The sequence below is a fragment of the Tenrec ecaudatus genome, chromosome 4 (genome assembly GCF_050624435.1).
Source record: "Tenrec ecaudatus isolate mTenEca1 chromosome 4, mTenEca1.hap1, whole genome shotgun sequence".
Classification (NCBI taxonomy): domain Eukaryota; kingdom Metazoa; phylum Chordata; class Mammalia; order Afrosoricida; family Tenrecidae; genus Tenrec; species Tenrec ecaudatus.
Genome location: NC_134533.1, coordinates 176,744,185 through 176,769,631, shown reverse-complemented (window position 1 = coordinate 176,769,631; position 25,447 = coordinate 176,744,185). Strand labels below are relative to the sequence as shown.

Here is a 25,447-nt window from a genome sequence, read left to right as displayed (position 1 = left end):
ATGAAACAACCGTGTTGTCCCGAGCCTTTCATCTCTGAGTCTCTGCTGTGCTTGGGCTCCGTAAAGAGCCCAACACTAACCCTCACTCCCTGTTCTCAAGAGGCCAACGTCTAGTTCAAGGCACGGAATCCAAAATGGCGTCTGTCCTTTCCTTTCCTTATTTTCCCGTCAGAAGCACTTTTATTTTCACAAGTTACCGTTTGCTATGAGGAAGGTAAAGATTGTAACTGTTGATAGCACAACCTTAATTCCCCGATGAGGCTGCAGCCACTAAGGCCTCGTTGGCAGACCAGATGCGACCCTCTGAGAGCAGGGCACTCACTTGTGCCCACGGAAGTGCAAGCTGTAGATGTTACTCCCACTCTGGCGTCCGAGGCTCACACACGGATGTTTCAAAAGGTCGACGCAAGGGCCATAAAATGTCAAGACACAGCGTGCACCACCGTGAAGACTTAGTGTCACGTGCTACAACCACATGGGGTACACATTCTGAAATGTCTCATTTTATATATTGAAAAATTTACGTTAAAAACGTTTCAAACTTATATAGTGTTTGGTATGTTTGCAGGCTTTACTCGTTTAATTTCCATGCCCAGCTTATAAGGTAGGTATGACTGATTACTAATTGTGTTTTACAGGTCCAGAAACCAAGGCACACACTACCAGTATGTAGTAGCGCAAAGCTGGAACTTGACCCAAGCAATCTAAGTCCACTATTCATGCCCAGAAAAAGGGGCCGGACGGCACTGGCCAGTAAGCATTCAAGTGCGAGCCACAAGTTTGGTGGCTCCCGCTCTGCGGGAGAAAAATAAGGCTACTTGTTCCCAGAGAGATTTCCAGTCTGGGAAGCCTTATGCACAGTTGCGATGAGGTGGAGCTGATTTGATGATAGTTTGCTCTCTGTATCACTGAGGACTATTTTGCACTACCTTTTGAAAACATGGTAAAAAGCTTTACATCATGTATTTGCTACTTTATGTTCTAAATTGCTATTGGTTGCAATACCATTGAAAAATGGTTATAGGTTCAACTTGAAAGTATGTCCTCCACTTGATTTAAACTTTTAGCTAGATTTTAGTATAAAGTAGGTTTTTAATATGTTTAAGCAGTGTTGTACGTAATGGACATATAAAAAATGGGAAACATGAAGAAATGATGTATGTGAGAGTAAAGTGAAGACCAAAATAAACCAGAACAGTACAGAAATTTGACGTTTTTCTGAAAATGTCCCTTCTATATCTCCTCACATTTAGGTTGGCGCACCCCTGCAAATGCTTGATATCCTAAGGGAAGATACTGATAATGCTGTACCATTGTCCAACACAATGCTAGAAAACAGAACAAGTGAATACATTTTTATATAGGAATCTCTAGAAATACCAAACAAAATTATCAAATACACATGCAGATCACAAGTGAAGTATTTAATCAAATGAATTTTAATAGCCATTAAAGCCAAGTTTTCAGTCTTTATCAACTATATCTAATGTGCAAAATGCTTCTTTTGTAATACTACCAAACTATGACGAGAACCATAGTTTTTTATTGTTTTCTATTTACCGCAAATGATTTCCTTTACAAATCGTACAAAACTCTTAGTAATACGCAATTACATCCACCCTTGAGTTAAAATGCAGGATAATTTATTGCATGCCTCCCGAGAGTAGTGCTTGTTGTTCTACCCTTCAGCTTCTCCGGTTGGACAATCTACTACTGGACAAGGCTGAAAGGCTTTCAGAGAGCAATTGCTAAAACGCGCCCTGTCACACACTTACTTCCAATCATGTTTGAAAATGTTAGCACCATTCTGAGACAATGATAAAGGAGAGGGAAAAAAAGGCTTCCTGGTTTTTTGGTTACTCTTTTTTTGTAAGGAAGGGGCGAGTAACACAAAGGATATATGAGTAAATAATCTTAAATACCAAAACATACCTTGCCATGAGGATCAGCAAACATCCTTGTAAAAATCTCACATAGTCTTTTCAGTTCAACTCGACTGTCAAAATAATAAGGTGACTAATTAGTATCTTGTTGTAGGAAAAAGCCAAACAATGGTGACCTTACATGTATTTAGAGTTCTTTAAAACATGAAAATAAAAAGAGTAAAAATATTAGCCCTCAATACTGATAATTAAAAAAACATTTAATAGGGCTAAATGGACAGTCTATTAAAACAATGACAATAACAATCTGTTGTAAACCACATTATGTTAAAAGTTGTATGAAAAAAAAGTACCATGACATTTCCCTAATGTAGAACAAGGTCGTTTACAAGTGACCTCTCCAGGACACGACTCTTCTCCTTAGTAAGTTCTAGGATGTTTTCTTAAATTTTGCCATCTAGATTCTGAAGTCTTCTAAAATAGGAGGTCTAGTCCCTTTGCCATTTAAAATGTACACTGAAGCTAATATTATCCTAATCCTGATGGAGTTGTGAACAATATTTTGATGATTTATTTAGTCAGTAATTCCTTGAGTGGAATATGCACACATGAATTTGCACTGGATATTACACAGACAAGCACTTCTTTTAAATTATATAGGTATCATAAGAGTTGTATGAGTCCCTAATAAAATGTTTATAAAAAATTATATAGGTATAATACTCCTTGAAATAAACACACAGCTAGTAATTCAAACTCTGATTTAAAAAGAATAGCAAGTCAGGAAGGAGTCCTCCATATTTCGCCACATTCAAATTGGTTTATTTGCATTATTTGAAAGTAGGTCCTTTTAATAAAACTTGAGAAAAGTTCAATGTTAACAGCATTTTAAATAAAGGTATGCTTCCTTTCACACATGCATTTAAGTATTTTAAAATCCAGCAAACAGTCAAACAATTCATGCAATGTTTTTGTTTGATGAGGTTGATGTCCGCTCACAGGACACTTGATGACAGAGTGGAGCTGCCCTGCAGTTTCCTAGGCAGTCATTCTCACAGGACTAGATTGGCAGGTTCTTTCTCTACAGAGAGCAGTGTGTGGGTTCAAACCAATCATCTTTTGTTAAGAGGCCAAGAGCTAATGCACTGTGCTTTGATATCTCCTTGTATATATGAGGGGAATTCAAAGGGTTGATGGAAAGCACCATTATCTTTTAATTCCATTTTCCACAAATTTTCTTCATGCAGGGCCTTAGTATAGTTAACTCTCATACTGTACAAGTCCTTTGAAAAAACAGTGATACATCTAGCAGTAACGTGTTTTCGTTTCATGATACTAGCAGTTAATGTGTTTTCGTTTCATAAAACATCACTAAAACCCAGTCCAGACAATCACTTAATGGTCTGGCACACAATGATCTATCTGGAAGGTGAGTGTCAGTCACAGAGAGCTTAAACGGAAGCAGTTTCCTCAACTAGGGACTTCAAGAGTGAATAACAGAGGCTTTAAACATTCCACAGGTAATAGTAACGACAATGCTGGATGATGTAGGAGAGCAAAGCAAGCAAAAGACACACACACACACACACACACACACACACACACACACACACACACCTTCCTTCTGTCCTTAAGCAAATTCACTCCAATTTCATCTTCTCTCATATATCCAGTATTATTTCAACACTGAGAACACAGCTTTGTTTCCAAAGAGTGTACACATGGTCCTCTGTGGAAACTTTACCAGAAAGGGACTTCAATAAACCAGCTTTATTATAATCTTTTGAGAGAATAATTTTTAACTTCTATTTAGGAATAAAAAAATTTCCTTAAATATATTTCTTTAAACAGAGCCAATGAATTAATATGCAATTTAGTAAACTATAGTGTAGCTATTCTAAAGGTCTAAAGCAGGCATCCTCAAACTGCGGCCCGCTGAGAACTCTGATCCGGCCCACTGGGTGTTTTTGCCCTGTTTTGTTTTTTGACTTCAAAGTAAGATATGTGCAGTGTGCATAGGAATTTGTTCATAGTTGTTTTTTAAACAATAGTCCGGCCCTCCAATGGGTCTGAGGGACAGTGAACTGGCCCCCTATTAAAAAAGCTTGAGGACCCCTGGACTAAAGCCTAGGAAAAACAACTAGATTGCACTTTCAGAATTTAAGACAAGCCAGAGACGTTTGTCCAACAAGCACCACTGCTTGGGGTCAATGACGACACATAGCAATACTACAGGGCAGGGTAGAACGGCTTCCTAGGGTTTCTGAGACCAAAAATCTTTTATTTTTATCATTTTATTAGGGGCTCATACAGCTCTTATCACAATCCATACATACATCAATTGTGCAAATCACATCTGTACATTCATTGCCCTCATCATTCTCAAAACATTTGCTCTCCACTTAAGCCCCTGGCATCAGCTCCTCATTCTTTCCCCTCCTTCCCCACTACCTCCTCCCTCATGAGTCCTTGATAATTTATAAATTATTATTTTGTCATATCTTGCCCTGTCCGACGTCTCCCTTCACCCACTTTTCTGTTTTCCATCCTCCAGGGAGGAGGTCACATGTAGATCCTTGTAACCAGTTCCCTCTTTCCAACCCACTCTCCCTCTACCGACACTCACACCACTGGTCCTGAAGGGATCACCTGCCCTGGATTCCCTGTGTTTCCAGTTCCTATCTGTACCAGTGTACATCCTCTGGTCTAGCTAGACTTGCAAGGTAGAATTTGGATCATGAGAGTTTGGGGGTGGGGGTGGGAGAGAAAGCATTCAGGAACTAGAGGAAAGTTGTATTTTTCATCGTTGCTACATCGCACCTTGAATGGCTCATCTCCTCCCCTAGACCCTTGTGCAAGGGGATTTCCAGTGGTCAACAAATGGGCTTTGGGTCTCCGCTCTGCACTTCCCTTCCCTCATTCACTACGGTAAGATTTTTTTGTTCTGATGATGCCTTATAACTGATTCCTTCGACATCCCGTGATCGCACAGGCTGGTGTGCTTCTTCCATGTGGGCTTTGTTGCCTCTGAGCTAGATGGCCGCTTGTTTACCTTCAAGCCTTTAAGACCCCAGATGCTATACTTTTTGATAGCCGGGCACCATCAGCTTTCTTCACCACATTTGCTTATTCACTGGCTTTGTCTTCAGTTGTGTCAGGAAGGTGAGCATCATAGAATGCCAATTTAATAGAAGAAAACGTTCTTGCATTGAGGGAGTACTTGCGTGGAGGCCCAATGTCCTTCTGCTACCTTAATACTAAACCTATAAATATATGCACATAGATCTATTTCCCCATCCTCATATATAAATATATTTGCATAGGTACATGTCGTTATCTAGATCTCTATAAATACCCTTTGCCTCCCAGCTTTTTGCTCTATTTCCCTTGACTTTACTCATGTCCCACTATCATGCTCAGTCCCCACCTGGGTTTCAGCAATTCCAACTGGTTACATTACCCTTGATCATGCCCTACCAGGCCTCCCACACCCACCACCTCACCACCAACTTGGATCACTTGTTGTTCCCTTGTCCCTGGGTTTGTTAACACCACTTCCTTTCCCCCCAACTCCCTCTATCCCATGTCCCCCAAACTGTCGGTCCTGTTGTTTTCTCCTCCAGATCGTTCATTCAGCCTATCATATTTAGACAGACCTGTGGAGATATTAACATGCACAAAAACAAGACAGAGCAAAACCAAGCAACAATATACAACCAAACAACAAACCATTGACAAAGAACAAAACACAAGAAAGAAAAGCTTGTAGTTAAGCTCAAGGATCGTTTGTTGGCCCTTAGGAGTGTTTTCCAGTCCAGTCTGTTGGGGCACCCCGCCCTGGCCCCAAAGTCCACCTTCAGCATTCCCTGGGGACCTTGTCACTCCATTCCCTTGCTGTTCTGCTACACTCCCCCAGTGGTTTCCCTCGGTGTGGCTGGATCAGATGGGGCACAATTCCCACACTGGACCACAAATCTTTACGGGAGTTGACAACCTCATCATTCTACCAGGGAGTAGCTGGCAGGTGAGCTCAAACGGCTAACCTGACGGTTAGCAGCCCAACTCCGCCACAAGCGGTCCATTAGCTCTCCATTGTTTGAGTGACAAAATCGAGTCCAAGCATGCAAACATGGGTAGGCCAACTGTTTTAAGACAATACACCTTACCTCAATGTTCTCTGATTTTTGAGTAAATTTTGCAGACCCAGAAGGCCTTCTTTCCTTTCTGACCAGTTGGAACTGGCACATCGGTTGAGGACCTCTGCCACATCTTCGGTCTGCCTCATGTACGTGGGCACGCTCCCGTTGCGGGAGCTGTGCGAGCGCTCCGAGCAGGCGCTGGACGCGTCGCTGTTGGCGTCGTCGTCTGAGCACAGCCCATAGGACTCGCGTCTTCTCCTGGCTGGCTTTCTCTGTCACACACAGAGGATCTCATTAGCGGTGACTTAAACAACTGTTTGCTCAGCAATTTCTACCACCAAAAAGGATGGATTTTTTGCTTTAAAATCAGTGCAAAGCATGCTGCTAATAATTACAATACAGTGTCAATATTTAGTTTTTCTTCAGAAAACGTGATTTAGAAGTTAGTCAAGGTGAAGTATTCTTTCACTACGGAGAGTGGGAGAAGTAGATTAAGACTATATGGAAGTTCACGTATGTGGAACTGAAAATGTGGGCCTTTTCCTTTTTTCACGGAGGGCAAAGAATTGTTGTCTGGTGTCCTCTTGCCGATTACAAGTCCTAGAGACTCTACAGGCCAGAGCAGAACTGCCCCTACGGCCTCCCAGGCTGTAAGTCTTTACGAGATACACTGCCACAGCTCCCATCCACACAACAGCTGGTAGCTTCGGGCTGCTAGGTTTTTGGTTAGCAGAATTACTAGGATGTAAATTAGCAAAATGTAAAGGAAGAGAAACTGTAAGAGAAAATAACATGAACTTTTAAAGGGATGAGCCAGCGGATTGAAAAACTCCTATTTTTCCCTGTGTGAGCTCCTACTTCTCCCTTTTCTCAAGTAAGCCCTGGTGGTGGAGATTCGCATGGAACTGCTCATCACAAGGTCTGTGACTCAAGCCCACCAGCTGCTCCCCAGGAGAAAGATGAGACTGTCTGCTCCGGTAAAGAGTTAAAGGATTGGAAACCCACAGCAGTGATGTTTCGTGTTTTTTCTGACGGCAGTACATTTTGGTGTTTTCAACCTTCTCTTCCCTTTATTCTCCTTTCGCTTTTCTACCACTCTTCTTGCTATTCATCGTTCTCTGTACCCAACTTTAAGGCGTCCGAGAAGTAAACCACAGACAAAGAATGATCTGAGAACCTTCTCTGCTTACTATTATTTTTGGCCTGAAACTGCTTTAGATCTAGTGTATCTGCCTGTTTCTGTACTGTCTACTTCAATAAACATTAGAAAGCATATTCGGATTCCTCTTTTTCTTTATACCTAAGGGTGTTACTTACACCAACCTTATCTTATTTTCACCATGAAGGTGATCAGAGAAAAACATCTTCAAGATCTCCTTGGAAGAGAGGGACATACACTTTTACATGACCTGATACAGGTTTAGGAGGCCTGGCGGCATAGTGGGCTATATGCTGAGCTGCCTGTATCAGGTCACAGTTTGAATCCTCCAGCTGCTCTGCGTGGCACAAAGATGAGGCTGGCCGCTCCAAGAAAGACTGGTGGTCTTGGGAAACCACAAGGAGTGGTTCTACTGTCCTACTGGGTCACTCTGGGTTGGACTCGGCTCAATAGCAGGGAGTTAAATGAAGTAGTTACAAACTCTCCAAAGTCTACAATCAAACAGCAACATGATTTGAACTTAATTTTTGGTAATTCTACAATGATGCTTCTATTACTAAATGCCTGAGATGGAATTAGAGAATGCATTTCAATTTTCTTGGCAGACTCAGGTGTCCAAATTTAGAAAGATAATGCTGTCGTGTTTCTGTCCTAGACTCCAGGATCAGTTTTGTTATGCACTTCAGTGTTAAAGACTTCACCACGCTGATAAGACAGATTCAACAGCCAAGGACCAGCAAGCCCACCGGACACTCTGTTAAAGCCATATCTCCTTATTGATAATTAGATGTGCAAAAAAACAGACGTATGTCTAAGAATGATTACTTCCACTTAAAGTTTTACACAGGACTATCATCTGTTAAACTGAGGAAGCAAAAGAAATAAAATTATGTAATCGAAAGATGTCAGAAAATATCAATGTCTATACCTTAGTCCGTATGTCTCCTAAGAGCTGAGAGCAGTAAATTTTTAAGGAGAAAAATTGAAAATAATGAAGAACATTTTGCCAAACAGCACAGTGAAACAGGCATTACCAACAATGCCCATGATCAGAAACATTTTTTTAGCACAGTGGTACAAACGAATTGCTTTTAGCAAGAGGAATTTTTAATCTTGCCAGTATACTTTAGTCCAAAGAGAAATACTTAAGTGACAAACTAATCCCATAACCAGTTTTCCCAAAGAAGCTCAGGTCTTCTCCGGTTTGGTTTCTTTTGCTGTTTCTGAAGTTCATTTTCAGTCTTATGATTATCTTTTCCTAAACATTGGTAGCTATAACTGGAGTATGCAAACAACAATTATCAGAATCTGTTACTGGAGTGCAGACTTTAACTTTCATGGTCCAATGTCCCTCATATAGTTCACACACACCATTTTAATAGATAATTAACACTGGAAGAATTGCCCATTCAAATCATACAACTGTGTGTAAGCCAGAAATGTAACTGCTAAGCACCCATTTAGAACACAAACAATCTAGAACATTGTTAGTTGAGAAATGTCTTTATGAGGAAAAAGACACCTGACCAATTTTACGTCAGATAACGGCGTGACCCGTGTATCTCATGCCTCAGAGAATGACCATGTCCTTGCTTATATTAATTTATATATTTAAAAAACATCAAATGGCTATGGTAAAGAGGCATAGGATATTAGAGCAGAAACAAATGTCATTATATAAGACCCATTTTTTGACTAGTTTCTTTAAAAGCTTGCTTATCAAATTTATGTGGTAAAAATTATATCAACACTGGTTAAGATGTGAACTACAGTTCTAAAAGGCATAATAAATTTTCAAAATTTCAAAATAAACACAATCTTTAATAAGTCTGCTTCAGAGACTGAGTAAATTCTACTGAAAGTCTAAGTCAAGAGGAAATATACGGAACTGATGGGAACTGGTGAAAATCAAATCTATATATTATTTGAAATGATACTACTTTCATAATAAAGTGTGAATAAATTACAGCGACCTACAGTTCTCTTTAGATAAATGATCATAAATGGCTTTTAAGCCTCAGTGTTTTCTTTATGTGTGTTGGACACAGAGAACCAGGGAGTTATCTTAATTATAATTTGTGAGCTTTGAAACTACAAATTATTGGGGCAAAACAAAATTGTTCCTCACGAGAAAATACTTAACCACTGGTTAAGCTAGCCTGAACTTACATACCTCAAAGGGTGCCTATCCACACACCTTTGCGGTGCAGAACACAGGATTACCACGTGAAAAAGTCACCATTTATACTCCTGACATTTCCCATCAGTTAGTATTGGTCCTGGGTTAAAATCTTAACTAATCAATAAAGATCAATACTTAATTATTATGCTCTGCTTTTTATATTGCAAAAATCTGATGACAGTACACTTTCTCATCTTAGATCTAATCTACGGCAATTCTTCGATCTTCTTCCCCAAACTGGTTAAATGGTTTACTTACACATTAGTTTCCTAATTAGGATATTTAAAATGATAAAGAAATATAGAAAAATACCAAAGCATCTGCTACAGCCTCTTCCACGTCAGAACCTGTGTTCAGGACGCGCATGGCACTGACGGAGGATGACAGTCGGCTTGATTGGCTGATTCCATACCCTGGACCTGTTTCATAGGAAAAAGGAAGTGATCTGTGAGAGAGCCATAAATGTAACAGGGTCAGGTTGGGACACTTTAAGACCTTTAAGAGGGAGAGGAAAAATAAAAATCACAAAAAACAAAAACCAATGGGGCAAAGCATTTTAAAAGCAGTATTGTATTATTCCCTGGGCACATTTAATTTTTTTTGGGGGGGGACCTTTAATTTTTGGCAAAATGAAAAGCTAAGTACAAGTAAGATTTTTAACAATGTGGAAAACAAATTTAAAGAAAAACTCCCTGCCACTGAGTCAATGCTACCCCACAGCAAAGCTGCAGGACGGAGTGGAGCTCCCCTGTGGGCTGTCCATCTTTATGAGAGCAGAACACCGCACCTTTCTCTTATGGAGCAGCTGGGAGTTCAAACTGCTGACCCTGGGCTCGCAGGCAAATGTGCCACTTACTACGCCATCAAGGCTCCTTGGATTTAAAGAACAGCCGCTGTGGTACATTTATGACCAGGAAGATGGAAGAAAGAATAGCTGGCCAAGCAAGGGCATACAAGTCCACAGCCCTGTACTTTATCCAGTGGTTTCAGTCAGGCTAATCCCATCTCTCTGGGGAAGCCAGAGAGGGACCCGGGACAAAAATCAATGCGCATATGGATGAAGATTAGGGAGTTCCCTGAAGCCACAGCAAGAATTGACAAGGACAAAAAGTTCCTTATTATCTTTTCTTCTACAAATTAAGGTGATTTTAATTTCTGTAAATAAGAGATACCATTTGGTGTTTATTCAAAGTGCCTATGTGCCCGGCATTCTAAGACAAACCAGAGATGAATTCTGTTCCCCATTATTTTCTCTATCATAACTTACTATTAAAACACTTCATCCACCATTTTGGTTTTTCTTTTTCATTTTTTAAACACATGTATAGAGATGAAGCACATAACTAAGAACATAAAACAAGTCTAAATTTTAAAGAAACATAAGTTAGGTTATACAAAAGAATAATGTTCATCTGCCAGTGAGGAAAATATTCAAATAAGATTGCTCAGGGGGAAAAAGTTACTTGAAGGGTTAAAAAAATCACAAATGATTTGCTGTGCAATAAATTAATTTAAAAAATGAAAACATGACTATTATTCAATGGAAACTGAAAAGGACAAAAATCTGGGATGGATGCACAGACAGCGAAAATGTAGTCATCCTTCACCTGCAGCCCCGGACACATCGGGGGCGTAGAGGGCACCAGTAGATCTGGAATGGTGTCTGGAGGCTGGAATAACAGGACCACACAAACCTCGTCTGTCACCACAGAAACAGGGAACAGTGGCAGCACTACAGTCAGGAGGGGGAGCTAGCCAACGAGCTGGGGTGACTGTCAACAGTGAAGGGCCAGAATCCTGCTCCATAGGCGACTGAGCATTAGCACTGCAACATTATCCTTCACACACACACACACACACACACACCTTAACACCTGAGTGGACAGACAGAGCCTTCAGAAGACAAAGAAGCAAGTATTCAAATGGAAGGAAATGTCAAAAGTACACATGCGGAACAAAAAAAACGAAAGTCAGTTTAAAAACAAACAAACAAAACAAAACCACTATGGTAATTAGTAACTAACGATATCCTTATCTCCTTTAATCCTGGAACCAAATGAGGCAGTTACTAAGACAGCTCTTAAAAGATGGAGAAACTAAAGCCTAGAAAAGTTAATTAATGTGAACAAAGCCACACTCCCCGTAACTGTTACAGCTCAGCAGCTGTACACTTCCAGGGTACACATCATGCCTTCCTGTTACTCAAAGGGTCATACACTTTGTTTATGTAAACATTCACCTTTCCCACAGCAGTCATAAAAATAAACCTCGCACCTAGTAGATGAAATATTAAAGGATATTTAAATATAAGGGGGAAAAGAGAAGTAATGGGTAACTGTCCCCCTAAAAAGTAAACAAAAAAACCACCCCAAAAACCTCGAAGTGTGCGATGTACTCTCTTGTATATTGCAGTAGAGCCTAAATCCAATATATTTTGCGTTTTAGATTTGAATTGATTTGCATAAAACATAAATCAATTTTTCTCTTAATATAGAAATAAGCCAGGAAATTTTTTATACCTAAGAAACATTATTTTTATTCAAGTTACTTTTCCTCAGATATTTAAATTAGAATGGTCAAAATTCTTTTATAATAAAAATCATTTATTGTCTATAGGAAAAATCTTAATGAGCAGTAAAATGATGAAAAGATTGAAAGAAGGATTAATAGAATGATGCAATAATTTTTAAATCAATCCCTAAATGAGTACTTTAACAAAATAGGCCTCATTTTGAATGTTGGCATCAGAAATAAAAAGGTTAGTTACAGAGAAGTTCAGCTCTGCTCACATTTGCTTTATTTTTGATAGTTTGGGGTTATGACTGACTGCACAGATGACAAGGTGTGGGATTCATCTGCAGAAGAGTAACAATGGGATATGCCAGCAAACACACAGTCAGGACAGCAGCCTGCAGGCACATAGAGCAGAGGACTGGAATCGAGCAGACAATTGAGTCTCAGGGAACGTGACGTTTCACATCTGTGAAGCAGGACAAATCTTTGCTCCATCAACAGTATGTAAGGTAAGTAAAAGAGCTACAGAAATAAATTCAAAGTTTATGTTTTTAAAAGGTTTCAGTATCTTTAGCCCAAACAAGAAGATAGATGCAAATGGAGAAAACCTGCTTCCTCTGGTAATAAAATTTAAGTAACTTAAAACTGTCAAATGGAGGTTTTTTGAGATGAATTTAGAAAACAAATGGCTACATGGCTGATTCTTTTTAAGAAATAAGCACACTAAACATATCTACTTTTTATTAGTATGTGCTTACGTTTTTTCTCTAAGTTTCTGTCCATATACACGCATCAGAGGTTAAAATAAAACAGCCCCCAAGCCCACATTTTGGCTTCTTCTGGAGATTTCACCTTTATTTGATAACGATATAGTATTAGCCTGATACAAATATACGTGTTCTGCCATGCAAAGCTCCTGAGGTTGGTGCCAGCAATGTTTAAAATGGCTGCTTGGGTCAAGATCTGTGCCTTAGGAGGAGGGGCAGCAGCAGCAGTGGCACCCAGGTATTGACTCGCCAATGGGGGGTAGTGGGGGATGAAGAAGGCACAGGCAGCGGTGCTGCTCTGGTGAATTTGTCCTGTGTGCTCTCATTTACAGTCTTCAGGACAATTCTAAGCCACGGCACGGCCACTATCTTCATTTTGCGGCTGGGGAAGTGAGTTGATTATAAACTAAATACCGCTGGCAAAATAGAGATGCAAACAGGCCTTTTTACCCTGGCATCTTCCCACTTGGGAGAGGGAAAGAGGAACAACATGTTGAGGACAGTCCTGTCTCTAGCTTCATGCGATATTCTAGGCTACCACAGGACAGCCGAGAATATATTTCAGCTAAATGGACCAGAGAACAAACAAATTAAGAAATTCTATACTAACATGCTTAAGGTGAAGAAGATTGGATGTGCCATGGCTGTCAGAACAATAAATAAATCTGTCTTGAAAGAAGTACAGTGAGAATAGTTCTTGGAAGTGAGGATGGCAAAACTTTGTCTTAGATACTTTGCACATCATCAGGAGATAAACCAGTCCCTGGAGAAGAACATCCTGCTTGGTAGAGATTTAGGGACAAAGAGGAAGACCCTCAAAGAGATGAATTGAAACACAGGACCACCAGCGATAATGGCACTGAACAGGCTTTGTTTCTGTTGAACAGAACACGGTTGCTAGAAGTTGGAGCTGACCTGATGGCACTTAACAAGAACGTACTAACATGTCTGTCTGGGAAACAAGACTTCAATGATTCTCTTCCTTTTGAGACGTCCAAGGAGAGTCCTTATTCTCTTCGTGGGCACTCTAGAGAAGCAGCTGCTACTTCAAAGACAGTAAGTAGAGCACGTCATTCTATTATCCAATGTACCAACATCTGACGAGCAACTAATACTATCATAAATGGTTTTGTGGAATTAAATGTAAGATTAAGGAATAGCTTCAGGTATGTGTATATAATAACTAAAAATCCAATGCCATTGAGTCAATTCTGACTCTTAGTGGCCTTAAAGGGCAGTGTAGAACTGTCCCTGTGGGGTTCCGAGAGTGTAACTCTTTATAGGAGTACAAAGCCTCATCTCTCTCCTGATAGTTAAAATATTGCAAGATTATACAAAAGTTGTAAGTTCTCAATGTACAAATTTTGTTGCTCAGTTATAGAGGGACTAAAGATAGAAAAGATCCATATTTTTAGAGCTGAGATACTTAAGAGGATCAAAAAGTTGGTGGAAAAACTTTGTCTTAGTTCAATGTTTTCCATGAACTTTTGGAAGCTCCACTGCATAATAGTATAATCAAGTATATAATATATTCTCTATTATCAGGGACAAACAAGTTTTCTATCACTGATGTGACATGAATTAACTTATGAAAAATGACTGTTTAATTATAAAATACTATTAGGATGTTAATCATATTCTTCAAATAGCAGTTCACATGTTTCCTAGCACTTTTTCTGATCACCTAATTTAAGTGGTTTTAGTTAGAATGTCAATCTCTCAGCTGAAAAGCACTTTTTCCGCATGAAATAATGCTTTATTTTAAAAAATTATTATTAATTGGGAATGAACACAGGTATCATGGAAAGATATTTTATTGTACTTGTTTATATTCCTTGAGACTACAATTTTAAACATTAGCTTTATATTTTTACAAGTTTATTTGTTGAGAAAAATATTGAATTTAATAGTCTACAGTTTAAGTCCATGAGATATTTACTTGATTATGAAGTCATTTCTTGTATAAAATGACTGACTTGCTCATTAAGACAAGTAAATGTCAAAAATAATTTCCCAAACATATAATTTCATTCTGAAGTAGGTGAATTCCCAATTATGTTGAGATGAGACGACGTTGAAAACACAGGGGGAAGCAATGTACCTCACACCTGCCCACGTACTCACCGAGAGGCTGAAAAGAGCGAACAGGACTTGTGTCTCTGCTGCTCTCTCGACTAGCTTCCCGGCTGCACCCCTGACTCACACTTGGTCGAGGAATACGGCTGCTTCGGGCTGACGTGAAGCAACAGCAGCAGAGAAAAGGAAAAAACAGAAGGCACAGGTTGTATTTTTTGATATGTGGGCTTTATTTTCTTCTTTCTTGATGAGGCATTACAACAGTGCAACTACATTTCTTGATGGTGGTCCTCTAGCTTCTATGCAAGAAGGGCAAAGTAGTATTTTATTTAAACAAAATGTTAAAATAGATTGAAAATACTGATCTACCTACTCAAATTCAATGGTCTTTGATGGTGACTAAGTTTTATCTAGCACCCCTTTGAAATCGTAGGTCCAGATTTTTATTTCTTTTAACATTATCATAACTTTTATTTGAATAGAAATGTCTGTTCATACAAACTATTAACCCAAAGTACAAAACTGCTCCTTAAGTTTTCACGTCAAGATAAAGAGGGATAAATGAAGCAATAGCTTTTGTTTTTAACTTATATCCCTCTCCTTTTTCCTCACAAATAAACACTCACAAACACAAGTACTAATGAGTGACTAAAACTGGAATTTAAAATAATGCCTGTAAAATGAACAGGAGAAAAGTCATCCTAGATAAAAAAGTTCAGAGGGTCTGGGCATGTATATATAATTATATATATAATATATATCGTATTTATATTCCATCTCCTGGTAAACAACTATCAGGAGAGCACCTATGAAAAGCACTCCCAAGGAAAGGGCCCAAATTCAAAGTATGAAGGGCTACAGGAAATCTATGGCACCTACTAGGTAAAGACATTCTCAGACAAGTGAGGCCCATCCCCTGCCCCCAAAGCTCACTCCCCACACCCAATCTTAGGAATCTGGGGATGTGTCTGAGGACGACAAGGGAGTAAATCAAGAAAAAAGACAGAGGACCCAAGAAAGAATGGGAGAGAGAGGAGGATGACAATAAGCACTGGGTCTCTGAAGGCAAGGCTGATCAATCAATCCCTGCATCAATCGACCATGGCTTAAGCTGGCTTCAATAGCAATGTTATCTGAAATTAAAAGTATTCTACCTGATACACAGAGAAAAAAGTTAATATCTGAACAAGGTTGATCTGGAATTATCTGATACAAGCAGTTAATATATGTACATATAAATATATGTGTATACGCACATAATACGGCAAATGCATTGTTACTTAATAATTCCATGCTTTAAAATGCTAGCTCTATTTTTAAAGCTCTTTATGAATTACACTTTCAAGGTACCTAATTCAGATCATCACCTCTATTTCAACCAATTCTCAAGTTTTTGTTTTCCCAACTTCTCAGTGCCTGATTGTATTCCAAATTCTTCAACACTACCAAAGCTTGAAATAAAAAACAAATTTAAAAAACTGAAGTCACACAGAGAAAAATCTTACCCACAGAGAGCCTTGACGGGCTCGCCTCTCTGCTGCAGCCCTGGCTCCTTGGTATCTTGCTTCTCTTCTGTGCCGAGGCGGAATTAACCAGGACTCTCTGAACACCGGAACTCACAGTGGAGAGGGCAGTCGTGGTCAGAACTCTTCCTGGTGACCCAGACCGGCTGCCAGCTGAACACCAAACACACAAACAATTAACATGAGTTCCAGGAGGACTGCTGAGAGGTGGCTGGAAATGAAAGCCAGACATCCGAAGAAGTGGGATAGAATGGCAGGTTCTGAGTTCTAAGGAAATGGATTGAGGAAGATTCATATAAAATCACAACCTGGGGGGGGGGGACCCCAAAGAAAATGGCATACAGTGAAACCTGTGCAAGTCAGAATGTGATGCAACTGTCTTGTTTTCCCCAAGTCTCGTGAAATTCTCACCTCTGATATGGTGGGATCTTACCATTTTTTCATTGTTCTTCATCAGTGGGAAAAAAATAGTTCCTATAGATTCCCGCATTACACAGATTCTGCCTTTTGCAGGTTTTACTGTACTACATTCTTAAGGATTGAGTAAGTTATGTCAATGATATTTTCAGTTGGGGTATGTTATAAGATACTAAGCTTAATAAGGGCAAAATTTTAATTTTCAGAACACAGAGTATAAAAGATCTCCAAACAAACTATTTATCTCAAAATACAGCTAACGTGTTCTGTATTGAAAAGCTACATATTCAAAAGGGGGGAAATCTGATTAATAAAATTACCAATAATGGTAATATGCTTCATGACAAACTATTTGCCAGAAGCAATAAGTTGAAGTGCGTGGTTAAAAGTTTATCTTACTACTACATACATTAAAATTTTTTATATTAAATTTTCAACTGTTAACAACATTAGACCACCTGGAAAAGAAAATGGAAGGAGATTGTAGCTGCTTTCAAATACAAAAGGTACCTAGGTGGTCACAGTCTGGGATACAGAAGCACTGAGTAGAGACCAGAACTAAAGGTCAACTGCCAAAGATGACAAACCACTTTTGAATAAGTGATTTCAGTTTTGGAAGGGAGGAGCGATGTGGCCAGGTAGAGGAGAGGGGAGGGGACTGATCACTATTGAGTCATCTTGAGTCACGGTGATCCCATATGTGTCAGAGTAGACTGTGCTCGACTGGGCTTTCAAGAGCCAACTTTGGGGGATGTAGACTGCTAGGACTTTCTCCTGGGGCCTCTGCGTGCAAGTGAACCTCCGCTGTTTGTCAGCATTCAGTGTTGCACCCATCCTACAGGGACTCCTTGAAAAGGCAGAATAGGGCAAAACTCTCACAGCCGGAGATGAAGAGTTTAAAACAGGGGGGAGGGGGAAGAAAGACACTTGGTTTTAAACCAGTTACAGTGTGGGTTGGGCGTTGGGCTAACTGTGAGATGGGCAGTTCAAAACCACCAGTTATTCTGTGGGAGAAAAATCAGACTATAGGTTCCAGGGGAGATTTACCGTTTTGGAAACTTGAATAGGATGCTGCGATTGGGAATCGACTAAATGTCCTTGGGTTTTTGGAAACCTTTTAAGGATGGGTCTTGCCAATCAAAGCATTTATGTCTGTATTAGAAAACAGGTAATATAATTCCAAGGTATAATCTAGTCCCAGATTCTGAATTACAACTTTATAGAAAAAAAAAAGCACTTTGCACTAAATGAGTCTCCGTGAAAGCTACGTGGTCTCTTCACAGCACACCGCTTTTTCTACCTAGCAGGACAGTCACTGTTCACCTTGTATGGTCGTACCCAATCATGCTTCAGTTCCATTGAGCAAAGACCCAATACATAGGGGAAAAACAAGAATGTCAATTAAGGCGGGAGCTGAGAGAAGGCGGGGTGTGCCTACCCCTTCCCTGCAGGAGAGGCATTTTCCTAAGGCAAAACCAACCGAGTCTTGAGATGTTTTTAAAATGAAAGCTTCCTGAGTTCAAGGTGTGGTAGGCCCAATCTTCCATCAATGTAAGTAAGCTGTAGAAAGCCAATCTGTAATTTTTGCTATTGTTTTTTTTGCCACGAACTTTTTGAGAACTATTTAGAGTCATGTCTAATTCCTAAACTCTACCAGCAAACAATAAAACATCTCTTATTAGGTACAGTAATATTAACAAAGTAATGGTTTCTGACAAAATTAATCATTCATATTTAAACAGAAGGAAATCTATAAAATTATAAGAAAAATAGGCTACTTGAAATGATGGCTCATTTGAATGTTCCGTGATATTTCTGTGAGAATATTTAAACAGGATTCCTTCAGTTGTAACTTTAATGATACTCATATCTATTTTCTCCATGCAGTGTCTAAACTAAACACACACACGCACAAACACAAACACACACACCAAAACATCCAAAGACTCAACATGCCACAAACTCACAATGCAAGATAAGCTAACGGGATATTTATGGGCAAATCCGCAATAATATAAAAAAGTACAAACAATGAACCGAGCAAACACAATATGGAATTCTGTTACAACCAACAGAAAGTTGGAGGAGAGGGGCTCGTAGAAGAGTGGAGAGTTCTCTGAACCGCGGGTCTATTCAGCAGATAGGTGGCATGTGGTAGAAAAACAAAAGTAACTCCATCTACTTGAGATGTATGGAATTGATCAAAAGTATGCAAGCTGACCGCAGAGCCATTTAAATGTGTTCATGTCTCCCCCCAGGAAAACAATTGGCACAGTCATCCTGCTTCAGTCATCATGATCTTCTCTCAAAGGCGCCCTGGTCTCCACCAATGGTGTGAAAATTCCAATGCCTGTCATTCATTGGGGAACTATGTACATAAACGTGGAATACCAAGGTTCTTTCCACAGCAGAGAACCACCAAAGCTGGAAAACAGTGCTAATTCTTTCTTTGCGAGAAAAGGGAATAGTACATGACTAGAAAATATGCGGATTTGCAAAACTTGAAATTGAGTAATATCTCATTTCTCTTCCTCTGGTTAAAGCTTTCATTTTACGAGCTCTTTCCAAAGCATTACGAATGGTCCTTTGCTTTCATTTCAACTTCCAGAGTTTTGATAATTAAATAAGAAGAGGCCAAAGAAAATGAAAATCGATCAGTTTTGCCTCCGTATGACAACAAAATTATGAAATATTATATATTAAGAATTTCTGCTGAATAGAACCCATAATTTAAAAATGAAAATAGGTGACCAAACATTAGAGATACACATAAAGTCTATAGATTCTTACCACCAATGGTATTAGCAGATTGTGATCCTGAACAAGTGCAAAGGCAGAATGAGGGTAAGGGTTATATTCCATGAAGAGGGAAGGAGCAGATTTTAAATGGGTGGCAAATGGAAATAAGAAACTTTAGTCAGTTCTCAAAAAATAAAAAGCCCTAAGGCAAAAAAGCAAACTTTAAAAACCCCAAACCACAAAGGTGTGTGATAAAAGCAGTTACATTTCGCAGTTTTTGCAGCTGGTAAACTGAAATCAGACATTCATATAAAAAGCAGATGAAATGAAGTTGCAAGAGTAAACGCACATTCTTCAGCTTTTCAACTAGGGATAGTGCAAAATCCAAATAATTAAATGTTTAAGTTTTTATTTTTTAAACATTTAATTTAAAGCAATAGGTTAGGAAGATCTCTATCATTTTACAGCTGAAGAAATAGTACATCAAAAAGCTACAAATTTTATCTTTCTCAAGACAAAGACAGAAACGAGGGGAATAAAAACAAACAAACAAACGGAGGTGGGGTGAGGGACAAGGCTGTGACAGGCTGTGCCATCATTTGGGCGCTGGGCGCTCTGAAGCAAATATGCCTGTCTTACAGAAGTCTCGCCTTGGGCCTGGCTTTCAGACACCTGCTCTGATCCAAGAGATTTCTGTCCCCCTGCTGGTGGTAATATTAAAATTTGAAATGACCCATGCAAACCCTAATGAATCCCCACACAACAAAGTAAAGGAGGCAATACAGTAATATATCTGTGAAAATATGCTGCAGAGAAACTTACATAGGGCCACAATTTCTAGCTAAAAAGCAATTTGGAATGCAACATACAGTTATTTAGATAAACAAGCAACTAAGAAAGCCCATTCTGATATTTAAGCCCTAATTGATTTTTATACTGAGAAAGTCTGATCTTAAAGCCCTACAAGCTCTGAAGGTTCAATCACTATGTTAAGTCTCATGGAGTGAGTCTCAAAGTGAAAACACATACAGACGTGCTTCTAAGAAACCATATAGATGCATGTTTTATTATTTTATCATGGAATAATTTTATACTGTTTGGATCTGGAGTTACTATGTAAATGGGGGCTTCAAAAAGTTAGTGGAAAGATGGAATGAAAAGTTAATGAAAGATTTCCACGAACTTTAAAAAACAATCTTGTACCTAAGAGGGAGGTTCATAAGTCATACACTAAAAATAACATATAAAAAGCACTCTGCCCTGGGTTCAATCTTTAATATTATTATTCGAGAAGCAAACAAAATTAGAAATCTTACATACAATTTACTTCTTTGCCTAATATACTTGTACAAAACCCGTTTCTCACTGCCATTTTTCTTCTTTTAGTCCTTTAAATTCCCTAACTTCATCACTACTTATTTCCTGGATGCCGTAAGAGTAACAGGCAGAAAGAAAGACACAAATAGGAATATAAAATTCAATCCACATAAATGAAGACTAGTGTTTAGGAGAATTATATCCCAGGCATTTTTTCTAAGCTAGGCACTGCTTAAGTATTAAATACACTGCACCATGTAATAGTCATAATGACCCTATGAGGTACAAAGTTTCACTGACGTACATAGGAAATACGGGGTTTAAATAACCCGGAGAGGTAGGACTCACACCTGACAGTATGACTCCGGGATCAGTCTGTCTCAAACGGGTGAGAGACAAAGTATTGGGTGATCTTGTTCAGTAGGAGGGGGTTCTGCTTTGGAAGCTCTGGAGTGGGGCATGAGGGTGTGTATTTCTAACAAGTCCCCAGGTGGCGGTGCTCATCTATAGGCTACAGAGGGAACAACAGGAGCAAGGCTCTCACTGACTACGCTATAATGGTTTTTAGTAGAAAAACTGTTACTATAAAAATTATTGTGACAAACACAAGACTATGGCAAAATGTGATATGGGCAACTCTTAATTGGGTTGCGAGAAAAGGCCTTGGCTAGATGCCATTTTTCCTATTTGCAAACTGATTTTAATTAAGTTTACTGACTATTTGTGCTTCTGTGACAGGACTCTTGCTGGCTGCTCCCATGGATACCTTGCTCAAGCTCTCTGATGCTGGAAAGATCACGATCCTACCTGCCGAGCCTCCGCTCTTCTCACTAGTTTTAAACCAGAGGCTCAAAGTGTCAAGAACCCAGCTACAGAACAGATAAACAGGGCATTCACAGTTTGATCAATCACCTTTTCAGTGGAAGATGTTAAATCCACTTCTTTCCATTACTGAAGTATGTAGAATAATCCTTGCACAAACACTTCCCTAGAAAATTTTCCTTTTCTTTATTTAAAAAAAAATATATGTTCATGAAAATCTCTTGGTAAAGAAGGGATGGGAACAAAAGCTTTAAAATTAATCATGTAAAAATATATATGTTACTATTCTGGAACATGTAGAGATGGGTCATTCATTTTACCTAGACCTCAAAATTGTGCTTTTTAATAATTGTGCTTAATAAGGAAGTCAGCTTCCAATGAAGCAGCAAAAACAGAAATCTTAAATTTAAGAAGGAATACAATAGAAGTAGCCATTTCAATTTATGTTTCTTCCTTATGAACCAGTATTTATCTGTCAATAATGCTGATGCAAAAGGAGGCGTTTGTAAAACCTTTGGGGGAGAGAAAGAAAATGCCATGTATCTGTCCTTGAATAGCATTAATTAGACACAGCCAGATTTTGATGCTAATACATAGAAATTATTTTGCCTCTAAAAAGCACAATTTTTTACATTTGCAAATTTCTGAGTAGACGGTGGAAACCCTAATGCTGAGGATATGTTGTGCTATTTAAAGTATCTCCATGCAAAGGATTTTACAGTAGATGAAGTTTTCTTTCTAGGTGGCAGGAATCAATGATGCAGCCCTAATAACACATCAAAGACAAGACAACACCCACTCCAAAGGATTCCAAAACATGCACAACAACTGACCCCAAACATTGAAAAAATACCTTCATTTTTGTCAGGTGATGATGAACCTAAAGTATAGAACAAGAACTCAGTATGTGGCTCGTCTTTTTTGAAATTAGCTCTCTCTTTATCCATTGGTCAATTTCCCAACACAGTAATATACAAGCAACATGTCATCCAACCATGTTGACAAATACAGGGGGACTGATAACCAATACATACGCTGTGACTGAGACACCATTTTTGTTCGGCTTCGTCCTCTGGAATCTCCCTTAGCACTTCCCACGCCAGCAAGTGGTGTTGAAAGCTTTGCTCTCACCCGGCCTGAGGAGTAAAATGACAAGAGTTCCAGGATTAAAGACAGTTTTCTATTATATTTAGAATTGAGGGGAGAATCGCTGTATTTTCTGATTGAGTGTGCATTTCAAGCATGTGTCAAATTCTGTAACAAAGTAAGTATCAATCAAGTTGCATTTCTTTTAAAATTTTAAAATGCACACTATTTTTTACATGTTGTATAAGCTTCGTTTTCTTTAAGGGTAAGAATATAGTCCAACTAAAAGCTGTCCATTCTCAGTTTCACATTATTAATCCAGTGAAGTGGAATTGCCCACTCTAGCCTAGAATTTTAAATATTAGCCTATTTTTAGAAGCTAAATGCTAAATAACTCTTTTGACCAAAAGGTATACTTCTAAATGGACTACAGAAAGAAACATTAGCAGGTAGTACAATTCATCTTTTGATATGGTATCAAACGCCGGATGGTTTAGATTTATGTGGATGTGTCTATTACTCTTTTCCTCCAAGCAGTCAGTTTCATTTACGATTTGAGGGGTTCTCCAACAGTTGGCACTTTGTTCAATGCATTTTCTCCATTGTTCTGTTCGTCTTCCCTTACTATTTTGTGACCCACCTCCATCAGGCCAGGCCAATTTTAATCTTATTTCTAGAGCACTTGAACTAATGGAGGTAATGCTTATCAAGGTTCTTAAATCATTTGTCATAGATAAACAAATTAAAAACCCCAAACAAACAAGAACCAAGAAAGTTGTGGCACTCTGCTTCCATAAAGAGAGAAACTCGAAACCCTCCAGGGCAGTTGGACCATGTCCTACTGGGTTGCTTTGAAACAGAATCCACTGACAGCAGTGTGGTCAGCTAGTAATCCCGAGATCGCCTAAGGAGCTCTGGAAGTACGGTCAGGTTGTTCAAACCCACCAGCTGCCCATCAGCTTTTCAGAGGGAGCAAAAAGAGGCTAGCTTTTGTAAAGATTTATGGCTTTGGAAACACTCTACATGATTACTGTTTTGGAACTGACTCAATGACAATGGGATATTTTTTTGTTTTGGTATGGGGTTTCCAAAAACAATAATCTCAACCCCTATTAAATTAGGACCAGTATCAAACATAAACCAAGAGCAGGGCTCAGAACCTTTCTAGTTAAATTCAGTTCAATTTATAACACCCACCTAAAATAGTTTGATATAGCTATATTCATAAGAAGGAATACACCAGAAGGGTGAGAAGTTACAAAATGAAGAAGGATGTGATGAAAGATAGGAAAATATGAAGCACGAACAGACAGAGGCAAACTCAAAGTGTAGTTGGTAGAGCTTTAGTATTCCACCACCTTCTTCAAGTCCCCTAATGAGCCCAAAATTCAGGCCTCCTGCCCTCTTATATAGTCTATTTAGAATAGGATAAAATGTTTTTCTGAGTAAGAATAAAATAGAAAGACCATGTTGCTATTTTTGAAATGGAGAAATTATCCACATAAATTCTCTAGATAACCATGAAATTTGGATACGACTGGTACTTTAATATTAAAATTTCTAAATTATAGTGCTACAAATCATGGTTCTAATAGGAGTACTTCATTTAAAACTTTAAATATTAGGATAAAAAATAATTCCATTTAGTTTTACACTGAAAGAAAAAAGTGTCACCCATGTAAAATTTCAAGGGGGATAATATAGCCTCAGGTGGGGTAACTATAAAGATTATATTTCTCTACAAATTCAAAGGCAACCAATAATTATTCTGAAAAGCATTCTGGCTCAGCAAAGGAAGGTCTTATGTACAGTCATTTTGTTGTTATCCTAAACTCAAATAAAATAGCTTAATCCCCTGTCACTAAATCAAAACATAAAAGACATTCAGAGCAGACTAACTTTTAAACTCGAAAATGATATCATTATTAATCAATGGTGCATGCTCTCCCAAAGTACAAATGAATTGGTATAAATTAAAAAACTAAAAACAGAAAATCAAAAGGAAGGCATAAATATCAATACAGAAAAAAATGAAATGATGTTGTAATTTTATATGACTTTGTTATTATTAAACATATTAAGCAATTGTTTTAAAGCATGCGATGATCCGAGATGTAAAGCAAATCAACAAATGAAAAAAAAAATCCACAAAAACACATACATATAACATAAAACTAAACATAAAAATATAGATACAAGCTATTGCACCTTGCAAATTATTTAGATTTGCAAAGATATTAGCCTTTTAAAATATTTAATTCCTACTAATGAAAATATTAATGCAGAGGTATTTATATTACTAGCAAAATATATCATTCTTACCATCTTCAGATGCTGTTCCTAAATAAGAGAAATAAAATAATAGTATTTCAACAAATTCTGCCAAGGTTGATGTTAAGACCTACCTCGAGACCCTCCCCCAAGACTAAATTTAAAGGATGGAAACAAAAGAGCTTTGGTTTGATAAGCCTTACAGTTCGTGTTGAGAAATGGAAATTTCAAGCACTTGACTCTGAGCACACACATAAACACAAGTTAGCATCAGAGAACTGAAAATGGTAAAATTCTAGTGATCCCTTTTATCTACTTTATTTCATTCTTAAAATCTAAAATTGTGATGAAAATGAAAAATTAATCATTTAAGGAAGAGGTAAGGCTATCAGTATGCTTCTTTGAAAATGAAGATTTATAGAAACCTTTACAGAGCAGAAGTAGAAACTCTGCATTTTTACAAGGCAGTCTGTAAGGGAAACAAATGCTAAACAACAAGCACAAAATGAACCCACGACCTTGGCCTTACTAGCCGGCATTTTCCTCAGAGCC

General features: G+C 38.5%; 1 protein-coding gene across 2 annotated transcripts in view; it reads right to left on the bottom strand.

Moving 5' to 3' along the window:
• Window positions 1–25,447, bottom strand: part of CLASP2 (cytoplasmic linker associated protein 2) — a 174,822-nt gene that overhangs the window by 35,956 nt on the left and 113,419 nt on the right. For both annotated transcript variants that reach the window (XM_075547082.1, XM_075547084.1), the window contains exons 19-25: window positions 22,573–22,674; window positions 16,226–16,396; window positions 14,769–14,876; window positions 9,676–9,782; window positions 6,050–6,294; window positions 1,933–1,996; window positions 301–303 (exon numbers count right to left, since the gene is read on the bottom strand). In XM_075547082.1, the coding sequence (XP_075403197.1) occupies window positions 301–303; window positions 1,933–1,996; window positions 6,050–6,294; window positions 9,676–9,782; window positions 14,769–14,876; window positions 16,226–16,396; window positions 22,573–22,674 (800 nt within the window). The remainder of the gene's footprint in view (window positions 1–300; window positions 304–1,932; window positions 1,997–6,049; window positions 6,295–9,675; window positions 9,783–14,768; window positions 14,877–16,225; window positions 16,397–22,572; window positions 22,675–25,447) is intronic.